General features: G+C 36.8%; 1 protein-coding gene across 2 annotated transcripts in view; it reads left to right on the forward strand.

Annotated features, from left to right (window-relative positions):
- The window catches only part of PLAA (phospholipase A2 activating protein), a 42,073-nt gene that overhangs the window by 22,233 nt on the left and 3,962 nt on the right, over nt 1-15,878 (forward strand). Inside the window, exons 7-13 of one of the 2 annotated variants that reach the window (XM_058695195.1) lie at nt 759-928; nt 4,829-4,986; nt 5,730-5,949; nt 8,514-8,585; nt 12,237-12,305; nt 13,840-13,941; nt 15,532-15,696. In XM_058695195.1, coding sequence (XP_058551178.1) covers nt 759-928; nt 4,829-4,986; nt 5,730-5,949; nt 8,514-8,585; nt 12,237-12,305; nt 13,840-13,941; nt 15,532-15,696 — 956 coding nt within the window. The remainder of the gene's footprint in view (nt 1-758; nt 929-4,828; nt 4,987-5,729; nt 5,950-8,513; nt 8,586-12,236; nt 12,306-13,839; nt 13,942-15,531; nt 15,697-15,878) is intronic. The other variant, XM_058695196.1, reaches the window with a different exon arrangement.

The following is a 15,878-nucleotide window of genomic DNA, read 5'->3' on the forward strand; positions in this document are numbered from 1 at the left end:
GGGTCAAGGGTTGATTTGTTGATTTAATTATTTTCCCCCTAAGCATATTTAAAGTTAAAGAAAATAAACAATTTGAAAGGGTAAAGTTCCTGTCAGTCAAAGGTTACATAAGAAACAAAGTTCTCTGTAGAACGGGGCAGGATTAGTACATTTGAAGGTGGCCAACTTGCCTCTTACCCAAGAATTTAGAAATGGTGGAAGTGAAGTCATGTGCCAAGACTAGAGGTTGGGATTGCCATCTAGTCTAAGGTGAGGCTTTTTTTTCTTGAGTGGGATTACATTGCTGGTTAAGGGCATAGGAAACACAGACTGTGTTTCCCAAATGAACAGATACTGAGCATCTGCTATTTTCTAAGCTTTATGTTGGTTATTTGAGCCCTTTGTAAATAAAATAACCCACTACCCTTCTTTATACTCTTGTATCTATGTAATATTGACTTAAATTGTATGTTATAGCTCCAGATTTTTATGATGGTAAATATCTAACTTGGAATTCAAAATTGTGTTAGATACATATTTCTCTGTCTTTTCTCAGTGACTTTTCCCTTAAATAATCTTTTTCTACCCTATAGATGGCTTTAGAAAGCAGCATAGGATAGTGTGTGAAGTCAGCAGAGTGCTCTCTCTACTCAGCCATAAATACATAGTAATGTTTCTCATATTCACAAATACAGATTATTTTTGCTTTGGATCATTCAGGTGGGATAATGTTAATACAATATGGCAGTGACTTCAGATCACTTTGTTTTTCCTTATAGTGATGGTATTATTAGAGTGTTTACGGAATCAGAGGATCGGACAGCAAGTGCTGAGGAAATCAAGGCTTTTGAAAAAGAACTCTCTCAGGCAACCATTGATTCTAAAACCGGTGATTTGGGGGACATTAATGCTGAGCAGCTTCCTGGGAGGGAACATCTGAATGAACCTGGTAAATATTTCAGTGTATATAGTAGTAAAAAATACTACCCTGTTTGCCTTTGGGAATAATTAGAATGATAAGAAAAACAAGTTTGTTTTGCTAGTCATTAAGTGTTATTCTCATTGCCAGATAGGGATTTTTTAGAACTTTTACACTTAACCACTATGAGAAACCATATTCTTGCTTCTTTCTGTGTCACATTTTGAGCTTAACTCCTTAAAGAAGAATCTTTGTTTTTGTTTTAAATCCATCTCCTGATATCTAGCTCGTATATAATAGGTACACAAAAGTCACTTCTTTAATACCTTTTGGTTGATTGGGTTCCCTGAGACACACTATATAGACTAAAAATAAAAATGAGTTCAAAGAAAGCGGTGTCTCCTTAATGAGTTGGGGATCATTTGAGTTTAAACCAGAGGACAGTAGTTATTTCAAATGAAATCTTGTGTTTGATATATCCCTGATCCATTATATCATTGGTTCTTAGAACCTGGTACATGGACCCCTGGGAATATTGAGATTCCTTCAGGATGTCCTTAAGGTCCAACTAATTTAATAATACTAAGCTGTTATTTGACTTTTCCACTATGTTAACATGGTCTGTGTTAACTTATGGTCCAAAAGCAATTCTGGGTAAAACAAACAAACAAACAAACAAACAAACACAGGCTTCTTAGTACACAAATCAAGGCAGTGACACCAGACTGTTCTGGTAGTTATTGTGCTCTTCACTGGCATGCAGTTGTAGTTAAAAAAAAATGAAAACCATTTGCCCATAAGAATGTGCTTGAGGAAGCATTAACAATTAATTTACTACCTCTCGAGCCTTTATTACATGTCTGTTTTAATATTCTGGTTGACAAAATGTCAACACATAAAGTACTCCCGAGTACCATGGTGTCTCTGGGATAAGTACAAACATTCATTTGCATTGTGGGCTGAACTTTTCATGGAGTGCCATATTTATTCATAGAAGAAGTAACTATGGTTATTTAAGCTTGGGTTTAGGCAAGACTTTTTTTGAAAATTAGCAAAATGACCATGTCACTTTAAGGAAAACAGCTGACAGTATTTATTGCCAAAGATGAAATTCAAAACTCTCAAATGAATATTGAAATTTTGGAAAATTTGTATTTATTACCAGGAGCTTGTAAGATAGATCAGTGCATTTTAGTATTTAATAGAGCCTGAAAAATGCATTGATGGTTGCAGATTCTAAATTGTAACCTTTAAAGACCTACTACTTTGTAGAATATTCACATTTTTCTGAAAAAGCTGTTAAACTAGTCTTTTCTTTTTCAACTATGTTATCTGTGTAAGGTTGGATTTTCTTTATATACTTCAAATAGAACAACAGATTACAACAGATTGAATGCAGAGGCAGGTATTATAAGAGAGACAATAAAGAGATTTATAAATACAAACAATGTCAGTCTTCTCAGTAAGTTTCTAAAGCTATTCTTATTTTTCATATTATTTATTCAATATGTAATAGATCTATTATTGTTTTCCATTAACTGAATTTTTTTTACTCTTTATTTTTAATTTCAAATCCAATAAGTCAATTCATATAACCTACATTAAAAAAAGTTCTTTGGGCTTCTGAGTAACTTTCATGACTATTATAAGGAGATCTTAAAATCAAAAGTTTGAGAACTAATGTATCGTATTGTCATGTTTTTAATATTCTTACAATTCTTTGCAAAAATGTAGTCTTTTTGTCACTGTGTACACACACACACACACACACACACACACACACACACACACATATTCAGTAAGTATTTCCTAAGTGCCCAATGTGTGCCAGGCATTGTTCTCAGCTTTGGGGAATACAGCAAATATAAAAGGTTACAAACACCTCTGTTCTTACAAATTTATACTCTATAGGAGACACATAATTAAAAAGTAAATAAGTAAATATATAAGTATGTCAGATAGTGATAAGTACTATGGGAAACAAAGCAGGAGTTGGGTGTTTTGTAATTTTAAATACAGTGTTCAGGAAATATATAATATTTGGTATAGCATTAGTTGCTATTATAGATAAACTAAAATCTCACTGACTTAATACAAGAGTTTATTTGTTGCACAAAGTTCACTTGATGACACGGTATATTAGGTATGTTTGGGGAATTTTTATCTGTTTCTGGGGTTTGTTTGTTTTATTTTAGAGAGTGTGCACATGAGCAGAGGAGAGGAGCAGAGGGGAAAGAGAGAATCTTAAGTAGCCTCCACACTCTGTGGGAACCCAATGCAGGACTTGATCCCATGACCCTGGGATCGTGACCTGAGCCGAAATCAAGAGTTGGTTGCTCAACCGAGCCACCCACACACCCCATCTTGAGCATGTTTGTAGAGCAGTTTTTCTCCTTGTGGTCATTTGGGGATGGAAACTACCATCACCATGTAGCTTCCAAGGGCTTCTTGGGTAGAGACATTCAGCCATCAGACAGGATAAAAGGGGAGGTTAGAGGAAGATTGACTAGGCCTAGAACTGGCACATAGCACACCCATTCAGATTCCACAGACCATTTCTCAGTAAGTGGCATCTAGACACTGCACCTGGCTGTAGCCACAGCTACATCTCTACCCTATGGAGTAGGATTGTGAATCTCTGGAGGACAGCTGCCTATTTCTGCCACTGAAGGCTTTGCTGAGAATGTGATGTTCAAGTAAAGTTCTTAAGGAGGCAAGGGAGTAAATCTTGCCAACATCTGTGTGAAGAGTGTCATGGGCAGAATTAACAGCCAGTGTAAAGACTCCAGGGCTAAAGTCCGGAGATGGGTTGAGGGGAGAAGTGCAAAGTGAAGACAGGGGATGATATATTTGGCCTTGTACACTACTTCAAGGACTTAGGCCTTGATCAAGAGAGATGGGAAGTCATTGAAAGGTCTCGAAAAGAGGAGTGTCAGGGACACTTTAACCTTTGAAAGAATTTTTATGGTTACTGGATTGAATATAGACTGTAGGGAGCCCCAGGGCAGGAGTAGAAGGCCATTAAATCAGTCCAGCCGAGAAACTGTGGTGGCTTGTAGCATTGGGTAGCAATGGAGATAGAATAGATAGTTTTTTGACCTTTTTTGAAGATGGAACCGATAGAGGGGCACCTGGTTGGCTCAGTCAGTTAAGCATCCAACATCAGCTCAGGCAATCATCAGGCAAACCATTAGTGGGTTCGAGCCCTGTGTCGGGCTCTGTGCTGACAGACAGCTCAGAGCCTGGAGACTGCTTCAGATTCTGTGTCCTGCTCTCTTTGGCCCTCCCCTGCTTGTGCTCTGTCTCTCTGTCTTTCAAAAATAAATGAATGTTAAAAATTAAAAAAAAAAAAAAAGACAGAACTGATAGAATTTGCTAAGGGTTTGGCCATGGGATTCAGAGAAAGAGGAATCAGACTCTTCTATACTTTTTGGCCTGAGCAGCTGGAAAAATGGAGAGTCGTTTATTAAAATGAAAGTGTTGTCAGAAAATAGTAATAAAACTTATTTTTAGTGGGCCAGCTACTTTCTAATGGAAATACACCTTTTTTTCTTTCCTTTATTTAATAAAGGTTACTTTTAACCATTATTGTCTCTTGAGACACTTTCCAGTAGAGTAACTTTTTTTTTTTTTAGTGTTTGTTTATGTTTTGAGAGAGTGCACACGTGAGTGGGGGAGGGGCAGAGAGAAAGGAAGAGAGAATCCCATGCAGGCTCTGTGCTGTCAGTGCAGAGCCTGACATGGGGCTCAAACTCACGAACCATGAGATCTTGATCTGAGGAGCAAAACCAAATCCCAGATGCTTAACTGATGGAGCCTTTTAATAAAATTTCCAGTTAAACCAAATACATAAAGTTAAGATTTTTTAATCTGTGTCTTTCATTTTTACTCTGCTTTTCTACTTTTGATTCTTAACATTTTTATTTTAAGGTACTAGAGAAGGACAGACTCGTCTAATCAAAGAAGGGGAGAAAGTAGAAGCCTATCAGTGGAGTGTTAGCGAAGGGAGGTGGATAAAAATTGGCGATGTTGTTGGCTCATCTGGTGCTAATCAGCAAACATCTGGAAAAGTTTTATATGAAGGAAAAGTACGTCAATTTCTACTTTCTAATTACCATTATCTTAAAGCATTAGACAAAGGTTTTCTTTTCCCTTTTCCCCATGCTAATACAATTTTCTTTGGTGTTTTGCCATTTAAAAATACATTTCTCTGGGGAGGCTTCTCTCTTTTCCCTGCCTTGAAATTGACTTTTAAAAGATCTTTTTCCGTATTTGATGCATTAGACACTATTTGTCTTTTGGTACTTACTGTGTGTAAACTGTTCCCAACCCTTTTGGATTAGGAGCTTCTGTGCCACCTTCCAGCCAATGCTTTCTGCCTCGTTATATTTAACTTGGCAGGACATGAGGGCCCCTGTGTGGCAGTGCTTATAACGCCAGCATGTTTTGCTGAGTGGGGCATGGTAACAGCTAACACTTCTGGCCTTGAGATCAACCAGTTGGAAACCTTCCTTTGGCCTTAGAATTTATGTGTAGTTGTAATACATTCCCCTCCTCCATCCCCAGTGAAATACTGACCTTGCAGCATATGCAGATGGTTGCTATCAATCATCACATGCCAAGTGGAAGATTGTAACATTGCACTTTGGAGAAAGTTTAAGGATTATAATTTTATTATAAAATATTTATATAAATATATTTGTTATAAATAAATATAATATTTATTATAACTTTATAAAATAAAGGACACATAAGATCTGTGATATATATGCCATTAATATGAACAGATAAGTTAGTAATCATTTATCTCCTTTTTGTATTCCTGTTGAAGGAGTTTGATTATGTTTTCTCAATTGATGTCAATGAAGGTGGACCATCGTATAAATTGCCATATAACGTCAGTGATGATCCTTGGTTAACTGCATACAACTTCTTACAGAAGAATGATTTGAATCCCATGTTTTTGGATCAAGTGGCTAAATTTATTATTGATAACACGAAAGGTCAAACCTTAGGACTTGGGAACACCAGTTTTTCAGATCCTTTTACAGGTAAGTTTATGGTTTATATTAAGTCTTCTGTACTTAACTCATTGGTTAATTTTTTTTAAGTGTATTTAAACATCTGTTATCATAAGCTGTTTAAATTAAAACGAAGATCCAAGATCTATAGCAGGTTTTTACTTTAAATCATATTTTAAACCTCAAATTATATAGTAATTCTGTGTTTATAGAAACAATTCTATATTGCTCACTTTCAAAAATATAGCCACACTGTAACTAAATAAAATTATGAAACTTCAGTCATTTGAAATGAAAATAAACCTGGAAGTTCCCTTATATAGTGACTCTTTTTAAAAATACCTGTTTTGGTGAACCTTAGTAAATAGAATTTTTTTTTTTCCACACAAGGCTAAATTGGTTAGTTGGGCATAAATCTAGGACTGAACTATGGGTAGTTTTTTGTTTTGTGGGTTTTTTTTTTAATGTTTGTTTATTTATTTATTTATTTATTTTTGTTTGTTTATTTTTATTTTTGAGAGAGAAAGACAGAGCATGAGCAGGGGAGAGGCAGAGAGAGAGAGGGAGACACAGAACCCAAAGCAGCCTCCAGGCTCCGAGCTGTCAGCACAGCCTGACATGGGGATTGAACCCATGGACCACAAGATCATGATCTGAGCTGAAGTTGGATGCTTAACCAACTGAGCCACCCAGGCACCCCTATTTATTTATTTTTGAAAGAGCGAGTAAGCAAGGTAGGGACAGAGAAAGAGAGAGAGACAGAATCCCAAACAGGCTCCGTAGTGTCAGCACAGAGCCTGACGTGGGGCTCGAACTCACAAACCATGAGATCGTGATCTGAGCTGAAACCAAAGTCAGTCACCTAACTGACTGACCCACCTAGGTGCCGCTGAACTGTGGGTAGTTTTAGTTTACATGTGATTTGTATTCCACATGTTGATTTTTAAGTCGGTTGTTCATAACATAGTATACAGTATCTAAAATGTTATAAATGATATTAGGTTCTCAGACCAGTCCATAAATGATAATCCTAGTAGTATTAGTCTGAGTCCTGATTCATAGGAAATGGATTATAATACTAATTGTACTTACCTTAGTTTTGGGTCCCAGGAACTGAGACCATGGTACAGGAGACAATAAAATGCTTCCTTTTTTCTTAGGTACAAGGGCCAGCTCTAAATAAAATTCTGAAATTAGCACTTTATTGTTAATGTTTTCCTGTTGTCATTTTTCATGTGCTAGTGCTCTTGTTTTATAAAGATTCCATATCCCTTCCTGCACTAAGACCTTATGTAGATCTTTTTTTCTTCTTTCACATACTTGATGCTCCTAAACTATCTCCTCTCCTTCTCGTTCTTTTGCCCACTCACCTAATAAAGCGAATGTCAACCTGCATGTTCACTTAAACAGAATTATCAGACTGACTTGCTACTGAATCTAAATAATGTAACCCCTCCCAGTAGTTGCACTTGACAGGAAAAAAAAACCTGTGTTCATTATCTGGGTATTCTGTTGGTGGAATTTCAGACTGTAGTACAAAAGACTGAACACATAATTATAGTCCTGTGTAAGCTGTTTTGTGGAGCAGAAGGCAGAAATTAGAGCAGCTGGCTCCATTTGGAAATCTTAATAATTGTGGCTTTTTTTGCTCTTCTGAAACTATAAGCATCTTTTTATATATATCTTTCACATATACCTTTTTGTAGATGTCTCTGATTAGTTTCCTAGAGATACTAACAAAACATACACTCACACACACCACACATTTGTAAAAGTGTAAGTGGAAATCTCTTTCCTTTGTGTCACTCATCACCTTTCAGTTCTCTTCTCCAGTAGGTTGTAAGCTTCAGTGGATACAAGCAATCTTATTCTCTGCTGGATCCCCAGAACTGAGTGTGCTATTTGACACATGAGTTAATGAACTCAGGGGTTCTTTAAAAGATTACCATTTGATGACTGTGGTTCTGTTAGCAACAGGAACAGTGGGAATTCTAGTGAATTTGTATAGGAACAGCAACTGATTATATGTGTATATTATTTAGGTTAGAGACCACCTGTAATTTCTCCTTTTATATTTGAATTTTTAGTGATTTTAATATTTAAGTGCACAAGCTAAAATATAATACAGCAATAAAGACAAAACTTGGAGAATCACTGAAATGTTAATTTCTTAGTAGTCTTTTCCTACTGTAAGAGTTCTAATTTCTGTTATTCTGTCATGTGATGGCTTTGCTCTTTTGTTTTTTCTCCAAGCTTAGAGTCCTCTAATGTAAGCACTGTGCCGTTTTTGAGATTCAAAATTCTGGCTTGGAGAGCCTGAGTGGCTCAGTCGATTAAGCGTCCGACTTCAGCTCAGGTCATGATCTCACAGTTTATGAGTTCGAGCCCTGCACTGGGCTCTGTGCTAACAGCTCAGAGCCTTCATGAAGCCTTCTTCGGATTGTGCATCTCTCTGTCTCTCTGTCTCTCTGTCTCTCTCTCTCTCTGCCCCTCCCCTGCTCACACTCTGTCTCTCTCAAAAATGAATAAACGTTAAAATTTTTTTTTTTTTAAATTCTGGCATACTTCAGCTTTTCCTTTGTTTGCACGCACAGGTGGTGGTCGGTATGTTCCAGGGTCTTCATCAGGATCTGCTAACACGCTGCCTGCGGCAGATCCTTTTACAGGTGGGATGCAGTTTCAATAAGTACATCTTTTTTCACTTACTGTGTAACATTTTGCATTGTATGGCTTTACATTTTGGAGATATCATCCAATTATTAATAATTCCCTTATCTATATTTCTAATTTTGATGGATCTCCTTTTCTTTAACTTCTAATTTTTGCCTTTTCCTGGAGTATTTTGTAGTTTTCCTCATGACTTTTAAATAGCATATTATTAGAACTCATCGTTTTCTCCAGTGGTCCTTCCTGCAAGGAGAGCAAGAGTCAGTAAGGGCATAGGTTTTAGAGTCAGATAGACCTTGGTTCAAAATCTGGCTCTACCACTTACTTGCTATGAGAAGTTGGCAAGTTGCTTAACCTGTCTGAGCCTATTTTTTTTATCTGTGAAATTAGATAATAGGGGAACCCACCAACCAAGACACAGCATGATTGCTATTACTGGCGAGATCCTACCGATCACAAGCCAAGAAGGAGCCATGTGAGTCCCTGATATTGGATGGAGCGGTGCAGTCAAGAAGTCTGTCTGGGCCTATTTTGCCTTAGCAAATGAAGGAGACAGTCCACCCAGCTACCCAGGATTAGTCTTCTAATCTGTTATTAATGGCCTTCGTGATGCCCTGGAAGTGTTGGTGTATCTCTTCAAAGTGACTTTATTTACCAAGGTATGCATGCCTCAGCATCAACACTACTGGGAAAATAATTGCCAAACTTGGACTTAAGTGCAGCTGAAGAAGTCTCTGTTTTCAGAACAGCTTTTGATATATTTTATGAAGCTGTGGTTGGATCTTCAGCCAGAGTTCCTGGACAATAGACCAAATTTGGGAAGAGATCCTTGGCATTTATGGTATCCACTGGTCTTGCCAAGATACAGTCCTGTCTAAACCATAAATTGGAGCAGCACACAACCTTTGGTTACTGTCATGAATTTGTGAATCGCTGTCAGTGAGCTTCTTCTCTCCAGTGAATGAATTGGTGGCCCAGTTGCACATAGCTGCACCCTGTGCATTGATAACCAATATACTGCACTAACCACCTATCAAGATCAAGCTAAATGTTGTGATGGCACAGTGGCTGTTAAGGAAATCTTTGATGACATAATGCAATTTGAAAAAGTAGTAACGATCGGAAGCGTAGATAAGATGATGACTTATTCAGACATAGTGATGCCCTAAAACTTAGAACATCATAGTTCCCGGATCTCATTAGCAGCTTTTTCTTGGAACAGAAAGAACATACCAAGCTTCGAACAATACCAACAAAATCAAGAGAATTCCTGGGGCCATCATAGCTGGAGTATGTCTCACTGTTGCATAATGTCAGTAACTCAGAAGATGCAGTGATTATGGAAATATGCAAGATAGCATACTAAACATCCAAGAGAATTATGGAATTAGGATAACTGAACCACACTATTATAAAAAATAGATAACCATATTGAGATGTTAGGGAAATGAAATGGTATGGTACATGTAAAGTGTTTAGCAGAATGCCTGGACTGTATTTAAGCCCTTGGTAGATTTTAGTATACATTCCTCCAATTTTGCCAGTAGCACTGGGGCCAAGAGTTTTCCCCATCTAGCTTATGACTTAAGGTCAGTGTTGATTCTCTTTTTTTTTTTTTCCCCCTTATTTATGTGGTTCCCAAACTTCTAATGTCAATTAGAATCATCTGGGATGCTCGTTTAAAGTATCAAAAGGTCCTTCACACAGAGATATTCTGATATACTAGATTGGTGAGGAGGTTAAAAATACTCATGCCCTGATCCCTCACCCATGGATTCTGATTAAATGTTCTTTGCTGTGGTTTGCTATTAAGTAATTTCAAAAGCTCCCTGTCAGTTTCTACAGTGAAGCCAGTTTGGAGAACCACTAGGCTGTTATGGGTGGACCCTGAAAATCTACATATTGAATAGGTGACTCCTTCAGGTTGTTGGAGAACCACATTTAGAAAAGTGTAGGATTGGGATGCCTGGGTGGCTCAGTCAGTTAAGCGTCTAACTCGTGATTTTGGCTCAGGTCATGATCTCATGGTCGTGAAATTGAGCCCTGTGTTGGGCTCCACAGTGGATGTGGAGTCTGCTTGAGATTCTCTCACTCTCCCTCTACCCCCGCCCCCTACTTGCATACTCACTCTTTCTCTCTCTCTCTCTCTCTAAAAATAAATGAATAATAATAATAATAACAAGTGTAGATTTACTTTGCCTCATAATTAATGCCTTGGGCAAGTTATTTAGCCTTTTTGTAAAATATTGTTAATAATAATAGTATCTAATTAATATTTAAATGCATATATAAACATAAGATGCTTAGCATGCTAGCTAGCATATTAGTAAAAACTCAAAGCCTCTGATTCTGTGTTCTTCATTATTTTAATTAATCTATTCACATCTGCAGTTTTTGTTTTTCATTTTTTGTTTTGTTTGCTTTTCTGTATGTATTACACCCATTGTACCAACTCCTAGATATTAAATTTGGAGGGGTTAGAACAGTAGCTTATCTTTATTCATCCTATAAAGGCTGACCCAGGACTCTGAACATCTTCAAATCCTGCTGATTCTTTCTCTACATTTGTTTCTCATGTTCCTTTCTTTGTATTTTCAATGAGACATCCACAAGTAGGATCTCAGATGTGTGACAGAGCTATTTTCATAACATCTCTAAATCTTATATAATCTGTTTTTTGCTTATGTGCTAGTTAATCCTCTGTCTCTATTTCAGTAGGATGGTGTTCACATTTATTTTTTTTTCTTATTTTTGTTTTTATAAGATTTTCTTTTTGAGTAATCTCTACATCCAATGTGGGGCTCAAATTTACAACCCAAGATCAAGAGTTGCATGCTCTACCAACTGAGCCAGCCAGGTGCCCCATGTTCACATTTCATTGTGGAAACCTTGTAATTTCTTCTCTCCAATCCACTAATGCTTTTTCACTTCATTAGCTTCTGTAATTATAATGTATAAGGCATCTAATGTTTACTTTGTAACTTGAGAATTTTAAGTCTCACAATTATTGGCACCAACTATATGTCAGGTACTGTTCTCAACATTTTTCTGTATTAAATTTACAGCCCATTTATTATATATATAAAGATACCATTCTGGGGTGCCTGGGTAGCTCAGTTGGTTAAGAGTCGGACTTTGGCTCAGGTCATGATCTCATGGTCCATGAGTTCAAGCCCTGCATCGGGCTCTGTGCTGACAGCTCAGAGTGTGGAGCCTGCTTCAAATTCTGTGTCTCCCTCTCTGCCCCTCCCCCACGCAAGCTCTGTCTCTCTTTCTCTCTCTCAAAAAAATAAATATTAAAAAATTTAAAAAGAAAGTGGCGCCTGGGTGGCTCAATTGGTTGAGCGTCCAACTTCAGCTCAGGTCATGATCTCATAGTCTCTGAGTTCGAGCCCCGCATCAGGCTCTGTGCTGACAGCTCAGAGCCTGGAGCCTGCTTCAGATTCTGTGTCTCCCTCTCTCTCTGATCCTCCCCCGTTCATGCTCTCTCTGTCTCAAAAATAAATAAACATTAAAAAAAAATTTTTTTAAAGATGCCATTCTAAGGTGTGACTCCTAATGACAGTAAGTTATCGTGTGTAGAGAGCAACATTTTGAACTTTATAATTTGCAGTTACCTTTGCTTACTAGATGTATTAATTGCATTTTAGGCAGTGGTCGTTATGTGCCAGGGTCTGCCACTATGGGGACTACCATGGCTGGAGCTGATCCATTTACAGGTACATACTTTTCATTTCCTTTTCTTCTTCCCCTTTGTTGCTAGAGAACTTTTCATATAGTAGATCAAGACCAAACTTCTTGACCTGGCTTTTAGAGCGTTCTCAGAATTGTGTCATAGTGCATATTTAACTCACGTAGGAAACTTTAAAAAAGTACTTCAACCTCATCCCCAGAGATGTTCACTTTGTCTGTTACTGCTGTGCGTTGGGGCCTTGGCAGGGGTAGTTTTTATAATCTTATAATGTGATTCTAATGTGTGGCCAGGATTGAAAACTGCTATTCTGCTCTTATAGGTTGGGTTTTCTCACTACCCTTATAAAAACTGAGCTTATTCCTCTCTGTCCTTTGTTTGTTCTTAATGTATTGAGAATTTTAGTCACTATGCTAAATATTATTCTGCTTAACAGGACTTACAAAACAAATCTGATTTTGTGATTTAGGCCTATGCTATTTGGCCTTCTCCTAAGCAATTAATTTTTCTTTTTATTCTTAGTATCTAGCCCAGAGTCTGACACATCTTACTTGTTCATCATTGTTGAATATAGGCAGACCTGCTTTCCTTTGTAAGGGCTGCTAGCAAAATGCAGAACTAAATTGTAAACCTCTTGCAAGTTTGACAGCTCTCTTTGACATATATTTTCCCCTACTTGTTATTTTCTACAAGAGAATAATATATGTATGACACATATGTTCTTGACCATAATAAAATGTATACTTATAAACCCGGCACTCTACTTAAGAACTAACTTGGTATATGATTTTTGTAAACTATTTTTTCATTGCAAAAGTAACACTGGCTGGTAGTTTTGAAGTAGATCATAGTGGACGAGAATGCTTCAATTCAGATCTCAATTTCACTACTTTCTACCTGTTTTACTATGAGCCAATTACTCTGTTTCTGTGCCTCTGTTTTTCTCATTTGTAAAGTTGAAGTAATATCTACCTCTTGGAGTTGTTAAGAGCTTAAAATGACAATATATGTAAATCACTTTATACAGAATAAATGCTTAGTAATTGTCAGCTGTACCTATTGCATTATAAAAGAGTCTAAAGTTAACAGTGCTGGGTGGCTCAGTTAAGTGTCCGACTCTTGATTTCGGCTCAGGTCATGATCCTAGGGTCATGGGATCGAGCCCCATGTTGGGCTCCATGCTGAGCGTGGAGCCTGCTTGAGATTCTGTCTCTTTCCCCCTCTGCTCTTCTTTGCGCATGCTCTCTCTCTCTTTTAAAAAAAAAAAAAATTAATTAAATTAAAAACTTTTAAAGTATGAGAGATGTAGAGAATATGAAGTGGAGAGGCTTTGTTTTACATTTAAGCTCCCATTCCAGAAACTAAAATTTATTATATCAACAAATATAAATAGTATATAAAATCTTACGATTTTTCTTTCTTTTTTCTGAAGTGCTTGTTTTATTGCATGCACTGAATAGTTATGTATCTCAATAATTGTAAAAACAAAGTCATAGAGTTAGAAAAAAATCTCATTTTTTATTATTCTTTATGTTTTTCATCATCGTTTGTTCTGTGAATAGGCAATAGTGCCTACCGATCAGCTGCATCTAAGACGGTGAATATTTATTTCCCTAAAAAAGAGGCTGTCACTTTTGACCAGGCAAACCCTACACAAATATTAGGTAAGTGCATTTTAATTAAAAAGTTTTTTCACATATCCATAGACTTCTGTGTAGTGCAGTCAAAGCTGTTCTCCTCACATGAGCTAGGAACTGGGTTCTTACGTGATAGAGACTTCTGTTATTACACAACTGTGTCTACTACAAATACGCAGTCTCATAATGGACGCTTAATACTTGCAAGATGCCTTATACAAATATGAGGTTAATGCTTTATGATGCTTTTATTGATAAAAAAAACTAAAGGGGAAATCTAAATCCCATCTCCTAAGCTCTTAATGTTTTCAGGAAAAGAAAGTAATGAAAATGAATGAGTAAAGCACTTAAAAATAAAGATTATGCCTTTAAAAAATTAGTGGCCTTTAGAAATCATAATAAAAGGCTGTTCAGATTGCCCATTAAAAATGAAACTGCCAGCTGACTTTGATAGCTTTTTCTGTTAACTCATTTCTCTCAAAATAAAATGGCAGGTGGCTTTGGACTAAATACTACTAGCTCTGTTTGCCATTACTACCTCATGAGAATTAATTGAGATAAGGTAACATATACATCTCAGTATAAGATATGGGTGTTTTGATCAGAATTAACTTTCATACTATCTGTATAAAAATCATTAGTAAGTACTTTCTTACTTATTTTGAACAATACACATTCTCTTCCTTTTGCATCCCTTAAATAAACTGTTTTCAATATTCTGTTAGTGTTAAAATTTTTAATGCCAGAGGAAAGTTAAAGAGGTCAAGTTTCCAGTTACGATTGATAAAAATCTGTAAATTTGGACAATTTAAGCTTTTTGTGATGGGAACTTGAGCTTTTTTATTCTTTATAAGATTTTTGATGGGATGCCTGGCTGGCTCAGTTGGTACAACATGAGACTCTTGATCTCATGGTGATGAGTTCAAGCCCTCTGTTGGGAATAGAAATTACCAAAAAAGAAAAAAAAAAAAAAAAGATTCTTGAGGAAGCAGTGTTGGATGACTCAAAGTAGCATTAGTGATGATAAGGATGCTAATATTGAAGATGCAGGAAAAGGGCTTAAAAAAATTGTTTCATGAAATGTAAATATGGTGACAAAAGGCAGCATTTGCATTAAATAGGTTTTTAAAGTAATGTCAAATATGCATATGGAACTTAGTCAATAAATTAAATATTATACACAGACATTTAACTCTTCAGTTATTTCATTGACAATCATAGAAGTAACATAAGTTGGCCAAAAGTTGTTATAAATTTTTCTTTGAGAATATAGAGGATTGACTTATAGTTGGTTATAAGGATGATACTGCTTTGAAAGCCAAAATGATTACAAGTATCTACTTTAAAACTCACTTGAAGCAGAAAGCCTCATAAGATCTTAGAAAATAATAAGTAAAATAAAAATCACCACAGTAACCTTTCATTTTTCTATAATGGGCTCAACTTAAAAATACTCCCAGGCCTTACCCTTATTTGACGGTCTTTGATAACTGCCATGAAAAGTCTCACCTCCCCATGGTGTGTGGTAGAATTCTCTTATTGCAAATTTTGGCACTTTTGTATTACATCTGGCTAATTACAGTTAGAGAATTTTCAAAGTCTGGGTTTGTGTTCTAGGTAAACTGAAGGAACTTAATGGAGCTGCATCTGAAGAGAAGAAGTTAACGGAGGATGACTTGATACTTCTTGAAAAGATACTGTCTCTAATATGTAATAATTCTTCAGAAAAACCCACAGCCCAGCAACTTCAGATTCTGTGGAAAGCTATTTACTGGCCTGAAGGTATGGAAACAGTCTTTAAAATGTAATTAGAGGGGTGCCTGGGTGGCTCAGTCAGTTAAGCCTCCAACTTTGGCTCAGCTCATGATCTCACGGTTCGTGGGCTCGAGACCTGCATCGGGCTCTGTGCTGACAGCTCAGAGCCTGCAGCCTGACTAAGATGCTGTGTCTCCCTCTCTCTCTGT

The sequence above is a fragment of the Neofelis nebulosa genome, chromosome 12, assembly GCF_028018385.1.
Source record: "Neofelis nebulosa isolate mNeoNeb1 chromosome 12, mNeoNeb1.pri, whole genome shotgun sequence".
In the NCBI taxonomy this organism is placed as follows: domain Eukaryota; kingdom Metazoa; phylum Chordata; class Mammalia; order Carnivora; family Felidae; genus Neofelis; species Neofelis nebulosa.